At 41.1% G+C, this 20975-nt stretch overlaps 1 protein-coding gene across 2 annotated transcripts in view; it reads left to right on the top strand.

Annotated features, from left to right (window-relative positions):
* cntfr (ciliary neurotrophic factor receptor) overlaps positions 1–20975 on the top strand; it is a 208394-nt gene that overhangs the window by 155447 nt on the left and 31972 nt on the right. For both annotated transcript variants that reach the window (XM_077243269.1, XM_077243270.1), the window contains exon 6: positions 1336–1499. In XM_077243269.1, the coding sequence (XP_077099384.1) occupies positions 1336–1499 (164 nt within the window). The remainder of the gene's footprint in view (positions 1–1335; positions 1500–20975) is intronic.

The following is a 20975-nucleotide window of genomic DNA, read 5'->3' on the forward strand; positions in this document are numbered from 1 at the left end:
GTGCAAACAGAATGATCCTTGGACGCCGCAGCTTGAGAAGAAGAGAAAGGCCACTCTGTTGCTCTCTGCTTATTTCCCATAAACCTCAGGATCTCCTGATATTCAGGGGACGCCTTCGCTCAAAAGACATCTCGAGAAATGTCACAGTGTGGCTTCTTTAAAAGACGTGTGTGTTATGTCAAACTGATTTTCTGCTCAGAGGGACGAGCTGGGGATCATAAAGAGGAAATCTCAACACTATTCATCATTCAACTCTTTTTCCATTGTAGTGTTTTGTTAGTGGCATTCATCATGAATGCTTCCTTCTGTTTAGCCATTAAAAATGTGTTCTAGTTGTATTGATCCTCGTCAAAGCTCATTTACCATTAGCATCTCAACATTTGAGGCAGTTTCACTCTTCCAAACTACGTTAAATGAATAGTTCACAACTTTTCTTACTCTCATGACATTGCCAAACCTATATGATTTATTTAACTTATATGACTTCTAGGAGACAATAAATGAGAAATGTAGCACAATGTTCAAGCTGTTCTTTTCCATAATGAACACATAAGGGCTGTCAAGCTTAAAAAAGACAAAGTACCTTAAAAATAAATGAAAAGTTTTCCAGATACTCATAAGCCAAGACACAATACATATTCTGGAGGTTTTCAGACAGGGTTTTATTCATATGATTCACCTGGTTTATATAAAATGTTGTTCCTAAGAACATTGTGATTTTGTTCTTTTTTTTCTTCTTGATTTTGACAAGTTTTCCTGATAAAAAGAGAAATCCAAAATCCCCTCTGGAAAAAAAAAAAAAACCCTATCATGTAAACAAAAAATGAAGCAATCATTTTAAACCTGGCTTTACATATTTTTGTTCTGGAGATATATGCAAATGAATGCATATTTAATTAGATAATTGGCATACTTTAACAATATTTAAAAAAAAAATGTCTTAAAGTACTGTGATTAATCAACTAGGGTGAAATCTATTAGTTAAAATGTGTGTCCTATTCAGCTGTAGTTTCTTGCAGTAAACCATATCATTGTGTGAGAAAAAGGATAAAATACATTTTTGCATTTTCAAACTAATTCTGTTACGAGATGCCCCAAAAACATTTGGTCCCATTTGGTGTCAATTTACATCAAACTTGGTGAGACAAGTTTTTATGTGACTCATTAGAATACGACCATGTGTGAATACGATTTGAGAACTTTTCTCTATCTGTGTTCCACAGAAGAAAGAAATGAAATTCTGATGACAGAATTAATTTGAGGGGATTTATTCCTTTAAAATATGATACCTTTGATAGGTCATGAGCTTACATCGACGTCTCTTTGGTCCAACAGTGAAACCTGACCCTCCTGAGAAGGTGGTTGCCAAACCCATAGCCAACAATGCACGAAGACTAGAGGTGACCTGGAACAGTCCCACTACGTGGCCCGATGTGGAGACCTTCCCACTGAAGTACTTCCTTCGTTACCGACCACTCATCCGAGACCAGTGGCAGCACGTAAGTGTGGACCACCTCTGCTGTAGCTTCTTGTCCATCTTCGTAGCATCTTTAACATTTATGCAGAGCACATATGCTTTGTGAGCTCTAGATTATTAATGATAGCATTTTCATAAACCTGACCTGCAGGTATTTTTGAAAGGTCGGTCAAACAATGTAGTCTTGCTGGTTAACTAACTAGTTTAAATATTTCAACAAGCCAGTTGTCTGTGGCTCAGCATCCCACAAGCCAATCACACCTAACTTGTTACAGGCAACCAGCTATGTTAACCTTTTCTGCTGGGTTTTGAGTAGTGTTGCTGCCATGTGTCATTTTTTTTTTACAAGAATACAGCATCCTTTGGGGTCAAAGTGGGCTGGTGTGATTTGGTTCCATTGTCAGGTCTCCGCATGAGTCCAATTGTGTCCCTCATGCTCTACAGAATGAGACCAGACATGTTCTTTGGAAAATGATTTGCTCACTAAGACGTCAATCAGAGTTTTGAAGACAGCTGAAAGTAGGTGATTTATAACCCATAGTTTCAATGGTTGCCATCCTGCTGAATGAGAGTATGTTACACCAGCCAGTCAAATACTATGTCTTAAGTAGCCCCTTGGGATTCTTGTATTATTCCTCTTACACATCAAGGCTGAAAGTAGATGTTGTGTCATGCTTATTTCCATTAAGCTCTTTAAGTAGATGAGCACATCTTACTCTATAATCTAGATACTGCCTCAGACAAGAAAATGTAGTGTTTCAGAACTACTTTTATGAGAATTATGAAGTTAAACTACCTGCTCTGGATGAATGGGATGTGCAGTAGAGAAGTGTTGTCATGATACAGCAATTTCTAACTTCAGCTTGAATAATTTCAATTTGTGATAGCATGGGGAATATTTCCACAACATTAAAGGCATAACATCTGAACAGTATCTAAGTTATAATTGTGGGCCCAGGGCAGGGCATGACATTGACACCCGCCTACCCACCAAATGTTGGTGGATTTCAGCAGCAGCGTGTAACGCAGCCATTCCTACTAGCCACTTTGGCAGGTTGAATTGTATATATAATATATGTATTTTCCAACTGTAGTCTTTTAAAATGACATCTGAAAAATAACAAACTGAGTGCAATGTAGTTGTCAAAAATATCAATTTCTCGCTCTCACTCTCTCTCATCTCTACGACAGCGAGTTACACACAAACTACACACACCTCTCCTCACTTAATTTGCTCCGGATGAATATTGTTGGTTACAAGGCTTGAATTTTGGTGTGGGATTGCGTGTATTGCGCATAATTATACTCATTCCCGCATATTTTATGCTCACACCCAATGTACGCGCACATAAAGCTGCCTCTCAGTACTGAATTGAGTTATTGTCCGGTTGGCAAGTATCCGCATGAACACAGTCTGTTATGTTTTAAGTGAACATAAACAGTTGAGAAATAAAACACACTTGTAAAAGTTTAATGGATGCATGTGTCAGGTCTTAAAGTGACAGCAGAATAATATACCTGATACTAAATAATAATATTAAAAACATCTATATTGGAGTTTTTCCCTGTGGTATCGATGTGAAAATTTTGACTGGTGAGAAAAAAAAAAGGTAATGGCAATACCTGATCGTGGCCATTTTCAAAGTATTTTCTTATCAACTGAAACTCTGCTGTCTGAATTATTGAAATTCCGCAGGCAAAATTTATTGATGTCAATAGGAATTCACACAGGAATTTTTGCTCTCGTCTTCTATCTACTCTATCTCCTTATACAGAATCCAACTACTAAATTTCCAAAACAACTATTACTCGGTGCCATTCGAATCCTATTTGAGTTCCCTGAGACCACTACTCATCTGAAACAAACCATATCAGCCCGCACACAAGCTCATATCAGCTCAGCTTGCAGCAAAGACCATATTGAGCTCCATCACGCCAAGGTGGAAACCTCATCAGTCTTCTGCAGGGCCGCGTTTCAGCTGTGCCTCATATGTGTACTCACGTAGTGCATCACGACGAGAGGGCTTCAGAGAGATGAAAGAGCCAGCTCGGCACGGGTAACGTTGTGTAGGGAAGCCATTCATTCTGCTGAGGAATGAGAAGAATGGCAGCTGGAACAGTCCTTGCTGAGCGATGGGTGCCTCAAAGCTGCCTAGGATCTGACGGCAAAATATGGCATGGAAACAATCAAGCACTCGCGGTTAGCGGACAGTGTCCCTGGGTTTAAAAAGAGGAGCGCTTTAAACATTAATTAACTAACTTCCTGTTGTATTTAGGTGCAGGCATACAAACATAACTCAGATTTTAATATCTCTAATTTCTGTGTTCTCAGAGTTGTCGAGAAACACATCTAAAGGCCCCAAATATCCTCACGGCAAAGTATTTTTGCATTATTCGCTTATGGGTAAAAAGAAGTTTGAAATACCTTTGCAGTGATATGCTGTCAGCAAACATCCCCACACCGTCCAGCCTGTTGAAAGCGACGTTTAGATGAATATGTAAATATGTGCTGTGCTTTCCTCTTAATAGCAAAAGGAACACATCAAAACTGACAGCGGTGAGAAAACAGCATTTAATAAAGCATCTGATCATAGCGATGTGGATGTTTGTGCTAGCTCTGTGATTCAGTGCTCCAGTCAAGTCACCAGGGCCGGCCCGAGGCATAAGCGAACTAACTAAGCGGCTGCCAATCGAGTCGAAAAATCGAAAAATATATTTTTTAGATGACTTAAACAAGTGACATGAATGAATGAATGAATAAATCGAGAAAAGAAAATTGAATTTCATGATCAATGTTATCTGCCTACAACTGCTGCTGTGTCTGCCAGCGTTTAAGCAGAGACTTTATATAAGTCATGCGCATAATCTAGACACTTCCGCGTGCATAGACAATTCGTGCGCAACTGCGCATAGTCACGGTAATGTTAAGCTATGTCACAAAAAAGGACATATCCCTCTGGTGCCGAAAATAGAAAGAAGAAAAGGACAGAGGAGAAGAAAAAAGAGCAATATAAAAGTATATTTGCATGATTAATTACAGTGTGTTTAGTGCAGCAATTGACCCATTCTTATCTACGGCAGGCCCCGAGGGGAAAAATACATTGCATACACACATATACAACGAGCGCCAGTACATCATTACCGGTATTATAGTAACAGACTTTGTTGGATTCTGTTATGTACAATCCAACAAAGTCTGTTACAATAACAATAAAAAAAAAGATTTTGAGGGCAATTGCACTGTATTGAGACAGTTGAGAAATTAATATTTTTATAGTTTTCAACAATAATTGTCATTGTTGAACCCTTGCTCTTATTATGTTTCTGATATCTCAGTTTTGTCATTATTTTAGCAAATAATTTATTTCATATGTTTTGAGATAGTTTATTTTAAGAAGTTTCAAAGAGTTAGTAAAAGAGTAAAGTAAAAGTTAAAACTTTTTTTTATTTAAGTAGGCTATTTATTTTTTATTAAGTATTTATTTTGTATTAATACATAACCTCACTGTATTAATTTATAATGTATCATTATTGAGTGATATTTGTGTCAATAATCGTCAAGCACAGGTGACTCCGCGTAGTGGGAGGGGGCCCCCAAATCAAATTCTGCTTAGGGCCCCCAAAAGGCTCAGGCCGGCTCTGCAAGTCACATCACATTTATTAATAAAGCAGTTTATACAATAGATGTCTTCAAAGCAATAAGCTTTTCATTTAAACAGGAACAAAGAAAACCGGTGTCTCTTTCAATTAAAACTTCATTTTCTACTATAAAGCGGCTCTCCAGTGTTTTCATGTTTTGTCTGACCTCGACAGTCTCAATACAGGAAATGAACTGGAGAAGATTTACACATCAAAGAAGGCGGAGCCTCGGAGCCACACCCACGTATTACGTAATCGTAATGGACCAATGGTTGTTTGAAAGTGTTTACCAGCTGGAGTGAACTTTTATGAAAAGTTAGCTTTGGCAAGCTGCTCCTCCAGAATTCCAGAAACAAACTACTAACAAACTTTTTTTTGTCGTTATTTTGTGTCATCACACCAGTTTTTTCTTTGATTTTACTTCAGGTATATCAAGGCTTTTTTTTCTATTCTGTGCAGTGCAACTTTTTATCTTAACAATCTAGATGGTTAAAAGCGCTATGAAGATGACTTGACTTTGAGATCTACAGTACAGTTTTAGGTAGACTGGTAGGTATACGCACACATTCAAAGTACTTTTATAGACAAAACACAATTTTGTGTCGCATTGATAAGCATAAGTTAATTTTGGATTCATGATATAAATAATCTGGTAATTAAGACTTAGCATTGTTTTTTTTCTTTTTCTTTTTTCAGAGGAAAGGACAAAAAATAGTCAGCCATCTGTTCTGAAATCACACATTATAGGAACACAGTGAAACCTCTAAATTAAGACTCATTTGGATTCACTCACGACTGCTTTGGCACAGAAGAGTTTTAATTAATTTAAAGGAACAGTTCACCCTAAAATGATTCACCCTCAAGTCATTCCAAACCTGTATGACTTTCTTCAGTGGAACATACAAAAAAAGATATTTCGAAGGATGTTTCCAAAGTATCAAGTCATTGGGGTCCAAAACAACATTGGACCCCACTGAATTGCATTGTATGGATCAATCAAAATGTTTCCAAATAGCTTATTTTGTGTTCAACAGAAGAAATAACTGCATATAGGTTCGGAACGATGTAGAGGTAAGTAAACGATTTAAATAATGACCCATTAAAAATATCACAGCTATATTACAAGATCAGAAAAACAAACTCTACTTAGAAAACATGTAATATGTACCACAAGTATTAGTTTGGTCTTGATGTATTTATTAAAACCGATTAGAAACGATTCTCAAACCAAAATGTGTGGCCTCACATACGTAATTATAGAGTAGAAATGTCATTTTTGTTGAACGGCTCAAATAAATGACTGGACTGAGAAATTGACTGGATCAATGTTTTTGCTTAGTTTTAATTGATGGAGCTGAGATGAAGAGACATATCGTGCAGCGTACTTTAAAAAGCACTGACATTTAACGGAACGACTCTATGAGCAACGGAAGTGTGGAGTATTATAAGAGAGATATGCATACATTCACACCCACTGAAGGATGATCTTTGAAAGTTTTCATTCCCTCGAAGGTGTTTGGGAAGAGATTATAAGACATTTACTAAAAGTGGGAATATATATGACTTTGAAATGATCAGTATTTTGAGAGGTGAATTCTTTCACAATAAACAGGGCCGCTGATTGTTTGGATGTTCTCTGCCTTGTATTTTGTACAATAATTGTATATTTGAAAATTTATAAATTCCTAATGAAGTTCATTTGTAAGTTGCTTTGTATAAAAAAATGATGCATAATTGATGATTCAGATTGTGTAAATGCATAATTTGAGTGCATTAAAATGTGTGTGGATTGCATCGATACATCCCACTTTTAAATTCATCCCCTGATAACGCGAATCTGGCTCTCAGGCATGCTCAAAATTAACAGGACTCACATTGGTATTCTCAGCAAACCAACAATATTTAAATAAAACAGTGGTGTTTAAATTAAACAGAGGGTTAATGGACTAATTGGAAATTAATCTATAAATCTAAAATTTTAGATTAACCAACTAATCAAAAAGATAATCAATTATTTGATTGAAAAATATTGTTAGTCGCGGCCTTATAAAAAGCGTCTGCTAAAGGAAGAAATGTAAATGTGAATTTTTAGAATCAGATGGTGTAGTTACAACATCTACCAGCAGGGGCTAAAAGGCTATGCTAACCTGCAAAAATTTGACTAAGTTTAACCTCAGACTCTAAATGTACAAAGACGCTGGACTCATATTACTATGAATGGGAGAATTCGCAATATAATTTATAAATATAATCCAAATAAAATAGCCAATCACCTATTCACCCTTCACCTAGCCACCATTTTGTCCGGCAAACGAACCAGACAGTAGAGTTAGTAGATTAACATAGGTGGACTTGAACTTAAAAATGGTGTGTATTGGTGTCTTTCCACGGTTGAAAAAATAAAGCTTCTGATGTTCATTCATGTTTATTTTGTGCTATAACTACGGTAGAAAAGAGGAAGGGATGTTCGGTTTTACAGTGATCTGTCACGACACATTAAAGAGATACAAAACAGTGTTTATTTTTTGAATATCTTAAAAATGACAACATTTGAATGCTGAGACTTTGTTTCTTACAAAAAGTAACCTGCGTGTCTTGTCTGTCTGCGCGTTGTCCATTTCCTCTTTGCTCCGTGATGTATTTTTGACAGAGTGAGAACATGTGCACCAATAATGCAATTATTTCCAGTAAGGACTTGTTTACATGACATGAGCAAACCTCTTCACTCCCGTTTACATGCAATTTTAATTTTTATAATTAGTTGCTGATATGTGGTTATTTTTATCACCATTTTTTCGCATTCCCCACAGCAAAAATGCTGAACTCGCGTACAGTAGAGTAGGTCTGTTCCTGGCCACTGTTTTAATCTACTTGCATCAAGTGTAAATCTCACTTCTATGGACGTATTGAAAGGTTATTCTGCGGCGTGATGCCATTATAACTGGGTTTGCCGAAGTCTTCTTTGCATCTCTGCATGAAGACACGGAGCAGAGACTGTGCAGCGACTTGAGTTGACAGTTTAGCGATTCGGAGTGGAGGGAAATATTCAGAATAACGTCACAGAGTTCATTCATGAAGTTGAACAACACACAGCATCCATATATAGGAGTGAGCACATGGTGAGAGTGGTAATAATGCAATTAATGTGTTTACATGCCTGTTTATTGCGATAAAAATAGCCGTACGGCATATCATGTATTTGTGACCGTTTACTATGATTATGAGCTCAATCATATTAGTTGAATCGAAGTATTGTGTTTACATGAGGTAAAGTTTAATTGCAGTATTACCAAATTCCCATTATAATCGCATTATGAGGGTACATGCAAGCTGGCTCATTAATATTTGGCCTGAGAGCGTCATGGCGGGCGGGTCTTCGCGAAGGGTTAATTGGTAAAGTCATTGCATCAATGCAGCTTACGTTCAAAGCTCTGGTTGCTATAGAAACAGTCAGTGTTCTGAGACGCATGCTTTTTTGTAATGATTTGCGTTTAGCAATTTCATTGGTGATTTCAAAAATGAAATTTAATCGAAAGCTTGGTGAACAGCCTATCAAAGAGATAGGAGCTGCACTCGCATGACTGAAGTAGCTGCCTGAGAGGTGTTTCAAAGATGGTCGCTGAAAGAAATGACTTGCCTGAAAGGGACTTTATTTATAGTTAACGGAAACTAAAACTGAAACTAAGAGTGCGTTTACACTACACCGTTTTCAACGAAATACAAAAAACTTTATATGCACTTTGGCCATTCATTTACACAAAAAAACAGGGTTTTGGGGGCCTGAAAACGCAAATTTTTCAGAAACGGGTTTAAAAGTGCAAGTTTTTGAAAATGATACCGTTATCATCTCTGTGTAAACTACAAAAAACGATTTTTGGGGGGTAATTTTTTGGCGAAATTTGGGGTAAACACATTAGTGCCCAGTTTGCTGGTGCTTACTGTATAAATTGCAGGTTTTGGCATGTTAATACCTACTGTTTAGTTAATTTTCCCTTGGGTTAAAGAAAAAAAAAACGCAAGATGCAATGTTAATCTATGCATTTCATTAGCACACACATTTCAGAACAGGTGAAATCCTGTTAATGGCAAGTTATTCTGGAGAGAGATGTGAATGATAGAGTGAAATAGATGCGAATGGCGAAACAACACGAGACAGCTGTGAAATGACTGCATATGTTTCACGCTCTGTCTTTTGTCCAGGATAGCAGCAGCATGGAGCATGAAAAAAAGAAAGGGGGCAGGGGGTGCGGAGGGGGAATGGTGTGGTGGGCCATTTTTCTTCTTTGCCCCTTTCATTCCCAGAAATGATGTATTTAAACTGGTGCTTTAACAAGCCGCTGTGGTGCCACTCAGCCAAATGAGAAACAATCTGCTCTTGACCAGTGGGGGCTTCTGGGAGTCGCACAGAATGAATGTGCTGTTTTAGAGGCCAAGCTTCATAGAGTACCATCCAGTTTCAGGTGACTGATATGTGACTGTAGATCTAATGGGGTTTGGCCTACTGTTGCTCCGGGAAATCACAATGATGGACAAGACTAAAGCTAGAGAAGGAGTGCAGAGTGCCAAAATGTAGTAGGTTTAAAAGAATAAATGGAATTTGCATGAGATTTAGATCATTCTTTGACTGAAAATGGGTAGTAAATTAGCTAATCTTTGAAATGGTGGTCCAAGGTGGTCCACATTGTAGTTTATTCTAGCCGAGTGTCGCACACCAAGGATTTAAGTTTTTGCTGGTTAGCATAGCCTTGTTAGCGTATGCCGCAACTACACCATCTGGTTTTAAAAAAACACAACTTTTTCCATTTAAAATCAATTAAAATCATTTAAAAATTGTCTTGTGTGGTCTAAAGAAATGTTAAAAAAACTGAGTATTTATTCAGAGGGACTTTATACTGACTCCTGCTGGCATGGATGTAGAATTACACAAAAGTTTTTTTGTTATTTTTTATTGAACTGGGGGGTTTAGGGATATTAATATCTCCGAACAGAGTAAAAAAAAGGCATTCATTAGGTTACTGATATAACTTTAGTCTTCATCTCCTGTGAGTGATATTAAACATGTTTTTGAGAGTTTTGTTTGAACTTTCTATGCATCAAATAATCCTAGGGGAAAAATACATAACTTTTCACAAAAATATGAAGCAGCATAACTGTTTTTAACATTAATGATACTAATAATAATAATGATAATAATAATAATGTCTCTTGAGCACTAAATCATCATATTAGAATGATTTCTGAAGGATCATGTTGCACTGAAGACTGGAGTAATGATGCTGAAAATTCAGCTTTGATCACAGGAATAAATTACATTTTAACATATGTCACATATAAAACAGCTATTTTAAATTGTAATAATATTTCACAATATTACTGTTTTTACTGTATTTTTGACAAAATAGAGTAAATATTTCTGAAACATTTTTAAAAAAATGTTAACAACCCCTAAACTTTTAAAAGGTATTGTATCTAAACTGGCATGTCTGCCCATTCATAATTAATAACTAAGTATTATTTCATGGACATGAACAAAATTGTGCTTGCTGCTAAACAAATCTAGAATATCTTTCAAAGACAGTCCTGGCAAACTACAGCAAATCCAGCTCTTCCTCTGAAAAACCTGGTTTCTTGTATACAAAACATTATTTGCTTTCACACAGCAATATAACGTGTCCTTGAATGTGGCGAGTAACATCATTCTCCTCTTTACATCTTCCTGTTAATGTGCATAAGAATTGTTTTAGCTTACATTTACGAATAAATTGCAAAACGATTTTCTTTAATATCTTATTTCATGAAGAAAACTGCAAGCATAAACAACAGCGCGGCCCAATAATTGCCTTGTTCTTATTTTTCCTGTGTTGTTCTCTTTTTGTAATGGAGAGACAGGTTCAAATAACAGTGCACTTATGCTGATTTATTGACTACTAGACCGTGTTTCATAGGACCCATTAGCCATTAGCGTGTGATGTCAGTTAGCAGTCGCAGTTATGATATCAGTCCACAGCTGGAGATGGCAGAACGGCTTTACTCCGGGGCAAATGAGATGCCAGCTCGGTTGTCTCGGGTGTGCGAATGTATGTGCGCGAGCCGTTATGAACTCCGAAAACACCTAGCCGAGACCTCAGGACTTGGTTAATAGCACTAAGCAGCGGTGTGATCTTATTAAATGTGTGTGTGTTTGGAGACTCTGAGATGTATAAGTCCCGTCACGTTGTGGTGCGGCCCAGGGGCCAGCGTTTTGTTTGTGGAGGCGACAGAAGGTGGAACGTTATCATGACCCATCCCTTCTCAGCGTTCCATCGGCCACAGCTTTAACACCCCTTCTTATTTATAGATCTCTACAGAAGCCAGGGTTTATCATGCTGGAGTACGTCCCCTGTGACCTGGAAGACACACATACGCTGAGGTTTTACTTCATGCCAACAAAAACATCTGCTGAGAACGTTTCCTTGTATTAGCATTTCTGTTGTCTGATTTCCTGTGTTATTTGATGAAAACTGCCATTTTGCACATGTGGGACACAATCATGAAGTGGAACGAAATTTATTGGATATTTCAAACTTTTTTAACAAATAAAAAACTGAAAAATTGGGCGAGCAAAATTATTCAGCCCCCTTAAGTTAATACTTTGTAGCGCCACCTTTTGCTGCGATTAAAGCTGTAAGTCGCTTGGGGTATGTCTCTATCAGTTTTGCACATCGAGAGACTGACATTTTTGCCCATTCCTCCTTGCAAAACAGCTTGAGCTCAGTGAGGTTGGATGGAGAGCGTTTGTGAACAGCAAGTTTCAGTTCTTTCCACAGATTCTCGATTGGATTCAGGTCTGGACTTTGACTTGACCATTCTAACACCTGGATATGTTTATTTGTGAAATATTTCATTGTAGATTTTGCTTTATGTTTTGGACCATTGTCTTGTTGGAAGAAAAATCTCCGTCCCAGTCTCAGGTCTTTTGCAGACTCCATCAGGTTTTCTTCCAGAATGGTCCTGTATTTGGCTCCATCCATCTTCTCATCAATTTTAACCATCTTCCCTGTCCCTGCTGAAGAAAAGCAGGCCCAAACCATGATGCTGCCACCACCATGTTTGACAGTGGGGATGGTGTGTTCAGGGTGATAAGCTGTGTTGCTTTTACGCCAAACATAACGTTTTGCATTGTTGCCAAAAAACGTCTCGGTTACGTATGTAACCCTAGTTCCCTGATAGGGAACGAGACGCTGCGTCAAACGCTGCGGGAACGCCCCTGCGTTGTGCGTCATGAAGCACGTATGGAATCAGCCCAATGGAGAGATGAAACGTCATAGGCGGGTGACGTCATCGACCAGGAAACTATAAAGCACCCCAAAAACACAAGCGCATTAGCTTCTGATAGGCTTGAAGGAAGCGCTAACGGGAGTGCCGGGAGTATGGCGGAGCGACGCAGCGTCTCGTTCCCTATCAGGGAACTAGGGTTACATACGTAACCGAGACGTTCCCTTTCAAGGGAACTTCGAGCTGCGTCAAACGCTGCGGGAACGCGAATACCCACGTCGCCATAGGACCAAATGACCGTCATGTGAGACTAGCGCACAGAGGACGAGAGCACCTGTGCCCCAGGGGTAGAGCTTAAGTCTAGGTCATAGCACTTAATAAAAGTATGCGGTGAAGACCATCCAGCCGCATCACAAACATCACTCAGGGAAACCCCCGACAAAAGAGCTTTAGAAGCAGCCATACTCCTGGTAGAGTGAGCTCGGACAACCAAAGGTGAAGGCTGGCCAGCCGACTCATAAGCAAGTGAGATAGCCTCAACCACCCACTTGCTCATTCTCTGTTTAGACGCCGGACACCCTTTCCTGGGTGGCCCGAAACATACAAAAAGTTGTTCTGATTTCCTCCACAGGGCAGCTCTGTGGACATAAGCGTCTAATGCCCTAACAGGGCAGAGTGAATTAAGTTTCTCCTGGTCCGATGACATAAATGGAGGAGGACAGAAAGCCTGCAGAACCGTAGGTCTAACAATATTAGTAGGAACCTTAGGAACGTAACCTGGTCTAGGATGCAGAAAAGCTTTAACCATGCCAGGTGCAAATTCCAGGCACGAGGGTGAAACCGACAGAGCCTGCAAATCTCCGATTCTTTTTAGTGAAGAGATAGCAAGCAAAAAGATAGTCTTAAAAGTGAGAAACTTCTCGGGAACTTCTTCGATAGGTTCAAAAGGAGCTAGGGAAAGACCTTCTAATACAATGGCCAGATCCCAAGTCGGCACCCTCGTACGAACTGCTGGCCTCAGCCTCAAAGTGCCACGGAGGAAACGAGTTATAAGCGGGTGTCTCCCAAGAGAAACTCCACTGAAAGGGACGTGGTAAGCAGCTAGTGCCGCCACATACACCTTTAGTGTGGAGGGGGATAACCCTGTGGAGAAGCGCTCCTGCAGGAATTCCAGCACTGCACCCACTGGGCAGTTAACTGGGTCCTGCAGGTGTTCTCCACACCAAGAAGTGAAAAGTTTCCACTTCAAGGCATAAAGCTTCCTCGTGGATGGAGCTCTGGAGTTAAGAATGGTCTCAACAACCTCGGTTGAGAGACCGGAGTCTATGAGCTGGGCCCCCTCAGAGGCCAAGCCCACAGTTTCCACAATTCTGGGCGGGGGTGAAGTATCGTGCCCCCCGCCTGGGAGAGTAGATCCCTCCTGACCGGGAGCTCCAAAGGAGAACCGTCCAGGAGAGAAATCAGGTCCGCAAACCATACTCGGGCCGGCCAGAACGGGGCTACTAGTAGTAGACTGACCCCGTCCCGGCGGACCCTCTCCAGAACTCCTGGTAACAGAGCAATCGGGGGAAAGGCGTACAGACGTGACCTCGGCCACGGCTGCACCATAGCATCCAACCCCAGGGGGGCTGGAAGAGTGATGGAGAACCACCGATGACAATGAGTGGTCTCCTTGGAAGCGAATAGGTCCACCTCGGCGCGACCGAAACTCAACCAAAGGAGCTCCACCACCTCGGGGTGGAGTCTCCATTCCCCTGGCCTCGGCCCCTGCCTCGACAGGGAGTCTGCTACCACATTCAAATACCCAGGGAGATACATTGCTCTCAGAGATAGTAGCTTCCCTTGGGACCACAGGAGGATCTGACGGGCCAACTTGTAAAGCCGGCGAGACCGCAGGCCCCCCTGATGATTTATATAAGAGACCACCGACGTGTTGTCTGATTGAACTAACACATGATGGCCTCTCAGGTCTGTTAGGAAGTGTTTCAGAGCCTGAAACACAGCCAACATCTCTAGACAATTTATGTGCCACGAAAGATGATGATCCTGCCACAGACCTTGGGCTGGGCGACCACTCATGACCGCCCCCCACCCTGTGAGGGAAGCATCCGTCGTTAGCGTTATGCGACGACAAAGAGCCCCCAGCACAGGACCTTTGGATAGGAACCAAGTTTCTCTCCACATGACCAGAGCACGAAGGCAGCGCCGCGTGACTTTGAACGTGCGGAGCGGATTTCCCCTCGGGGAGAATCCCTTGGTCCTGAGCCACCACTGTAGCGGTCTCATGTACAACAGGCCGCAAGGTATAACGTTGGACGCTGCTGCCATCAGACCCAACAGTCTCTGAAACTGCTTGACAGTGAGTAGCTGGCCTAGCTTCACTTGTTTCACAGCTGAGAGAATCGAAGCGATGCGGGTCGGAGAGAGTCGCGCCCGCATCGATACCGAATCCCAAACGACACCCAGAAAAGTGGTCTTCTGGGAAGGAGATAATACACTTTTCTTTGCGTTCAGCCTCAACCCCAACTTTCTGATATGAGCGAGGACGACATCTCGATGCCGAACCGCCATCTGCTCGGTCTGAGCTAAAATCAACCAATCGTCGATGTAATTGAGAATACGAATGCCCTGAAGCCTCAGAGGCACTAGTGCTGCATCCATGCATTTCGTGAAAGTGCGGGGAGATAAAGCTAGGCCAAACGGAAGAACCCTGTACTGGTACGCCTCGCCCCCGAAGGCGAACCTCAGGAACTTCCTGTGTTGTGGAAGGATGGACACATGGAAGTATGCGTCCTTCAGATCTATCGTGACAAACCAGTCCTCGGACCTGATTTGAGACACGATCTGCTTGATAGTGAGCATCTTGAATTTTAGCTTCCCTACCGAGCGATTCAATATGCGCAGGTCTAAAATTGGACGCAACCCCCCATCCTTCTTTGGAACGATGAAATATCGGCTGTAATAACCTGACTCCAAACTGGGAGGAGGAACCCGTTCTATAGCCTCTTTTTGAAGGAGCGTTTTCACCTCTTGTTCCAATACCAGAGCCTGCTCGGGGCCCACCACTGTGTGCAGAACCCCTCTGAATTTTGGTGGACGACACCTGAACTGGATAGCATAACCCTTTTCTACTGTCTGCAGGACCCAATGAGATATTTTTGGAAGGCTTTTCCACTCTGCCAGAAATTCTACTAAGGGTACCAGCCTCTCGAGACTGGCCTCTGGTGTAACTTGAGCAGCAGACGCAGCGCCCTGTAACGGCGCACCGGCAGGGAACAACTGGTCTGACCGCTCTGAGACCCTCCTCAGAGGGAGCGAGCGTCCCTCGGGAAAGCGCTCGCTGGGATCGTCTGTGCCCCGGCATAAAGGCGGGGTTGGCAGAACGAGCCCCTGAGGGCACCGAGGAGGAATGGGCACCGTAAAAAGAGGTGAACACCTTTCCGCCTCGGTGGGGACCACCCTCAGCATCCTGAACGGCTTGGCGTCAGGACTTCTTCTTAGCCGAAGCCTTCTTAGCCAATATAACTGTCCTCAGATCAGTTCTACTGGGAGAAGGCTTCGGCTGAGAGTGTCGCGGCTGAGCCCACTGTCCAGCAGGGGGAGCACGAGACGCGACACTCTGCCTCTGCTGCGCTCTATGTGATGAGCTCGAAGACGGCCGGGGCTGCTCCCGCCCAGCAGCCCCAGGGACATGAACTTTAAGGGGAAGAAACTTTTTAAAAGCTGCAGTTTGTTTCTTTTCTTCTTGGAATTTATCGATAACTGAATTCACAGCATCACCAAACAACCCCATGGGAGAAAGAGGAGCATCTAAAAGAAAAGCTTTTTCTCTCTCTTTAATATTAGTCTGATTTAACCACAAATGTCTTTCTGCGGCCACCAGAGCTGCCATAGAACGACCCATTAATTTGGCCGATTCTCTGGTGGCACGCAGGGATAAATCAGCAGCCTGACGCAGTTCGCGAACTACGTCAGTACTGACCTCCTCACTCTCACTCATGTCCCTTAGCAGATCAGCCTGGTATGCCTGCAAGATTGACATAGTATGCAGACATGACGCAGCCTGACCTGCTGCCGAATATGCTTTACCCACCAAAGCCGAAGTGTTTCTTAAAGGCTTGGTGGGTAATGCCGGTGCCTTAAAAGATGATGCTGCTTCGGGGGAGAGATGGCTCGCAAGCGTCTCTTCCACACGAGGCAACGCACCATAACCATGAGCCTTGGCTCCCATAATATTAGCGTATGTTGAAGTCTGGGGACTAAACACTCTATATGACACCGGTTTTCTCCATGATTTCGACACCTCGGTGTGGAGATCATGGAAAAACGGCAGGCACCGGCGTGGAGGCTGCACACGTGACGGCAAAAATCTCTCATCCAACTTTGATTTAGAAACAGACTCCTGTCTAGTCACTGGCCATTCAATATTAAGTTTTTCAACAGCTCTTGTTAACACCTCCATAAGCTCATCACTCTCAGGAGTGTGGGGTGGCGAATCCTCCACATCTCCCTCAACACTAACAACATCAAGTTCCTCAGAACTGGATAGCATTGGTGCCTCAGCCCGAGCGGAAGAAACCGCAGCGCGTGCTTCCGAACCCGGGACTGAGGCACTGGATCTCACAGGTGAAGGGAGAGATAAGGCAGAGCCCGTCTCAAACCCCGCTGTGAGATCCATCTGCGATCCCCACGATAAGCGCCGCCGCTCTGCCTCGGCAGAAGCGGGACCCGAACCGCGGGGAGCGCGCACCGAACCGCTCTCCTCAAAGAGCGACCGGCGGGAGCGGAGCGTCCTTAACGGCAAACGCTCGCAATGCTCACAGTCTGCTCCCTCGAGAGCAAACTGGGCATGCTGAACTCCCAAACAAACAACACAAAGATCATGTGTATCCCCGCTCGTTAAATAACGCGAGCAGGGAGGAACACACTTTCTAAACTGCTGTTCGTCCGCCATAATCTCTCAATATATATATATATAGGGATAAATTGTTTGTGTGGTGCAGGGTATGTAAGACAGACAATATCACACAGGGACAGATTCACATGTAGCGCGACTGAAAGCACAGAAGCTAATGCGCTTGTGTTTTTGGGGTGCTTTATAGTTTCCTGGTCGATGACGTCACCCGCCTATGACGTTTCATCTCTCCATTGGGCTGATTCCATACGTGCTTCATGACGCACAACGCAGGGGCGTTCCCGCAGCGTTTGACGCAGCTCGAAGTTCCCTTGAAAGGGAATTTTGATTTTGTTTTCATCTGACCAGAGCAACTTCTTCCACGTGTTTGGTGTGTCTCCCAGGTGGCTTGTGGCAAACTTTAAACAACACTTTTTATGGATATCTTTAAGAAATGGCTTTCTTCTTGCCACTCTTCCATAAAGGCCAGATGTGTGCAGTATACAACTGATTGTTGTCCTATGGACAGAGTCTCCCACCTCAGCTGTAGATCTCTGCAGTTCATCCAGAGTGATCATGGGCCTCTTGGCTGGAACTCTGATCAGTCTTCTCCTTGTATGAGCTTAGAAAGTTTAGAGGGACGGCCGGGTCTTGGTAGATTTGCAGTGGTCTGATACTCCTTCCATTTCAATATTATCGCTTGCACAGTGCTCCTTGGGATGTTTAAAGCTTGGGAAATATTTCTGTATCCAAATCCGGCTTTAAACTTCTCCACAACAGTATCTCGGACCTGCCTGGTGTCTTCCTTGTTCTTCATGATGCTCTCTGTGCTTTAAACGGACCTCTGACGCTATCACAGAGCTGGTGCATTTATACGGAGACTTGATTACACACAGGTGGATTCTATTTATCATCATTAGTCATTTAGGTCAACATTGGATCGTTCAGAGATCCTCACTGAACTTCTGGAGAGAGTTTGCTGCACTGAAAGTAAAGGGGCTGAATAATTTTGCTCGCCCAATTTTTCAGTTTTTTATTTGTTAAAAAAGTTTGAAATATCCAATAAATTTCGTTCCACTTCATGATTGTGTCCAACCTGTTGTTGATTCTTCACAAAAAATTACAGTTTTATATATTTATGTTTTAAGCCTGAAATGTGGCAAAAGGTCGAAAAGTTCAAGGGGGGTGAATACTTTCGCAAGGCACTGTATCTTGAAACGTATTTTTGTATGGTGTTTGAATCACAGTTTAATGTGTTCTTCAGTGAACCATTCCAACACCTTTCATGTTTGAGTTGATTGAGAATATTGCACTACTAAATTAGCTGATAACATAAATATAACATAAAACACCAGTCCGGGTCAGTTTTCACAGCAGAATCAAAAGAAAACTATAGAAAACTATATATATATATATATACAGTATATGTGTGTGTGTGTGTGTGTGTGTGTGTGTGTGTGTGTGTGTGTGTGTGTGTGTGTGTGTGTGTGTGTGTGTGTGTGTGTGTGTGTGTGTGTAAATGTGCAGGTCACAGGCTTTTCATGCCGTTTAAGGCTTTTAAGCTTTAAAAATGATGCAAAAGCACCATAAAAGTATCATGATGCTACAACATGTGCACTATAATCTAAGTTGTCATTTTAAATCACATATTTTAAATGAATTAGTTAATCCGATTCACGGAACTGGTCTGAGTGATTTATTGATGAATTAGACTGATCTGTTCAATTCACTGACTCAATGATCCGATCGCAGCAAATAACATCCCACTGGAGAGCGAGATTATCAACGAATAACAACTTCTGTACTTTTTCAACACAAATCTTTTTGCGGGACTTGAAACTCTGAGTGTAGTGCGCAAGTCGGATGGACTACATTTATGACACTTTTATGTCCTTTTTGAAGCTTCATTCCCCATTCCACAGCATAGTCTAGAGAATTTCTTTGCGTTCCACTCAAAAAAGAAAGTCATAGGGGATTGAAACAACATGAGGGTGAATAAATGATGACAGAGTTTGAACTATCTCTTTATAGAGAGATCTCTTTGTCAAATTCAGTCTTACGCAGAAAGAACACCCGTTATCGTTGTCTCGCTTACCATGTGCTTATTTCCCCACAATCCCCTTCTTTCTTTCATTCATTCACCCCTTGATTTCTCTCTCCCCTTCCCTGACACGCTGCATTCCCCGTCTCCCCTCCGGCCGACCCGCGTTTAATGGCCTTTTGTGCATCTGCCAAAAGAGTCTCTCATCCTCCAGCTCGCACTTAGATTAATCAATAGCACCGGCATTGCAGTACCATTAGCATGGTAAAGGATATTAGAGGGAGAAAAAGGGGCTATTCAACCATCTTTCATGAAAGTCCCGTGCTCCACCCCGGCCAGCCCCTGTCTGCAACACTCGTCCTGTGGGCAGATACACACCATCAAACATTTATGCATCTCTTGGATGCTTTTTCTCTTTTTCTGAGACAAAGCTCAAACTCTTATGTTATGATATTCAAGGCTACATTGCAAGTGTGGTGAGGGGAATTCATATATACTATATATTATATAGTATATAGAGTCACTTTAGCAATCAAATGCACTGTATTGTTAATCATAAGTGTTACTTCTGCTAGATTCAGTAAAAGCGCAGAACATCCGATGCATAGAAAAAAAAACAAGTCACAGGCTGACCACAGATGGGCAACTGAATAGAAATGAGAAACATTATCATACACATACACATTTACAAATATATACTGTATATAATTCTATTTGTCTAGCTTCAAATCATCTCCAACAGTGCAAAATGCATAAAATACCATCAAAAGTACTATTATTAAAAATCTTACTGACCCCAAATACTTTTTTATTGAAGCTCTATACAGTTGTAATCGAAATTATTTAACCTCCATTGCATATCAGGTTTTTTGGCAAAATGTACAGACTTACAGCTGTTTGCAATGAACAAATCAAACAAAAGTAATTGGAATAGCTCAACACAACCATAATTGAAAAATGTTGAGTGCAGAAGTCATTAGCAGTTTCAGTTCAATTTGCAGAAACCACTTGAAAGATTTGTTGTGTTGAACTATTTTAATTACTTTTGTTTGATCAGTTCATTTCAAACAGCTGGAAGTCCATCAATTTTGCCACTAAACCGGATTTGCAATGGGGGTTGAATCATTTTGATTATTCATTATTAAATGTTAATTTTAAAGCAACCAAAAATCTTTTACTCACCCCAAATATTAATGAAATATGACACTACAAATCTATATATATCGCTTCGATCAAAAAATGTGTGGTCAGTAAGATTTTTAATAATAGTCCTTTAAATTAACACTTTTATGCATTTTTACACTTATAGAATATTATAGTTATATATTCATCATTAAATGTTATTTTTAAAGCACACAAAAGTAATTTATTTTTATTTAAAAAAGAGTATTATTTCTTTTATATATATATATATGTATATATATATATATATATATATATATATATATATATATATATATATATATATAATTGTATTTATGTATTTTTGCTTTATTTTTGCTGTAACACTTTGACACAATATCATGGGAATGATGCCACCATCATATATATTTCTGTTTTCTCATGAGATGGGTTTGGACAGACCAATGATAATTGTCTCGTGTAACGACTGTAAACCTTGTTCCCTGAGAAGGGAACGAGACACTGCGTCAACTATGACACTTTGGGCA

This window comes from Siphateles boraxobius, unplaced genomic scaffold (assembly GCF_051911475.1).
Source record: "Siphateles boraxobius isolate OS27281-9 unplaced genomic scaffold, OSU_SipBor_1 25, whole genome shotgun sequence".
Classification (NCBI taxonomy): Eukaryota; Metazoa; Chordata; class Actinopteri; order Cypriniformes; family Leuciscidae; genus Siphateles; species Siphateles boraxobius.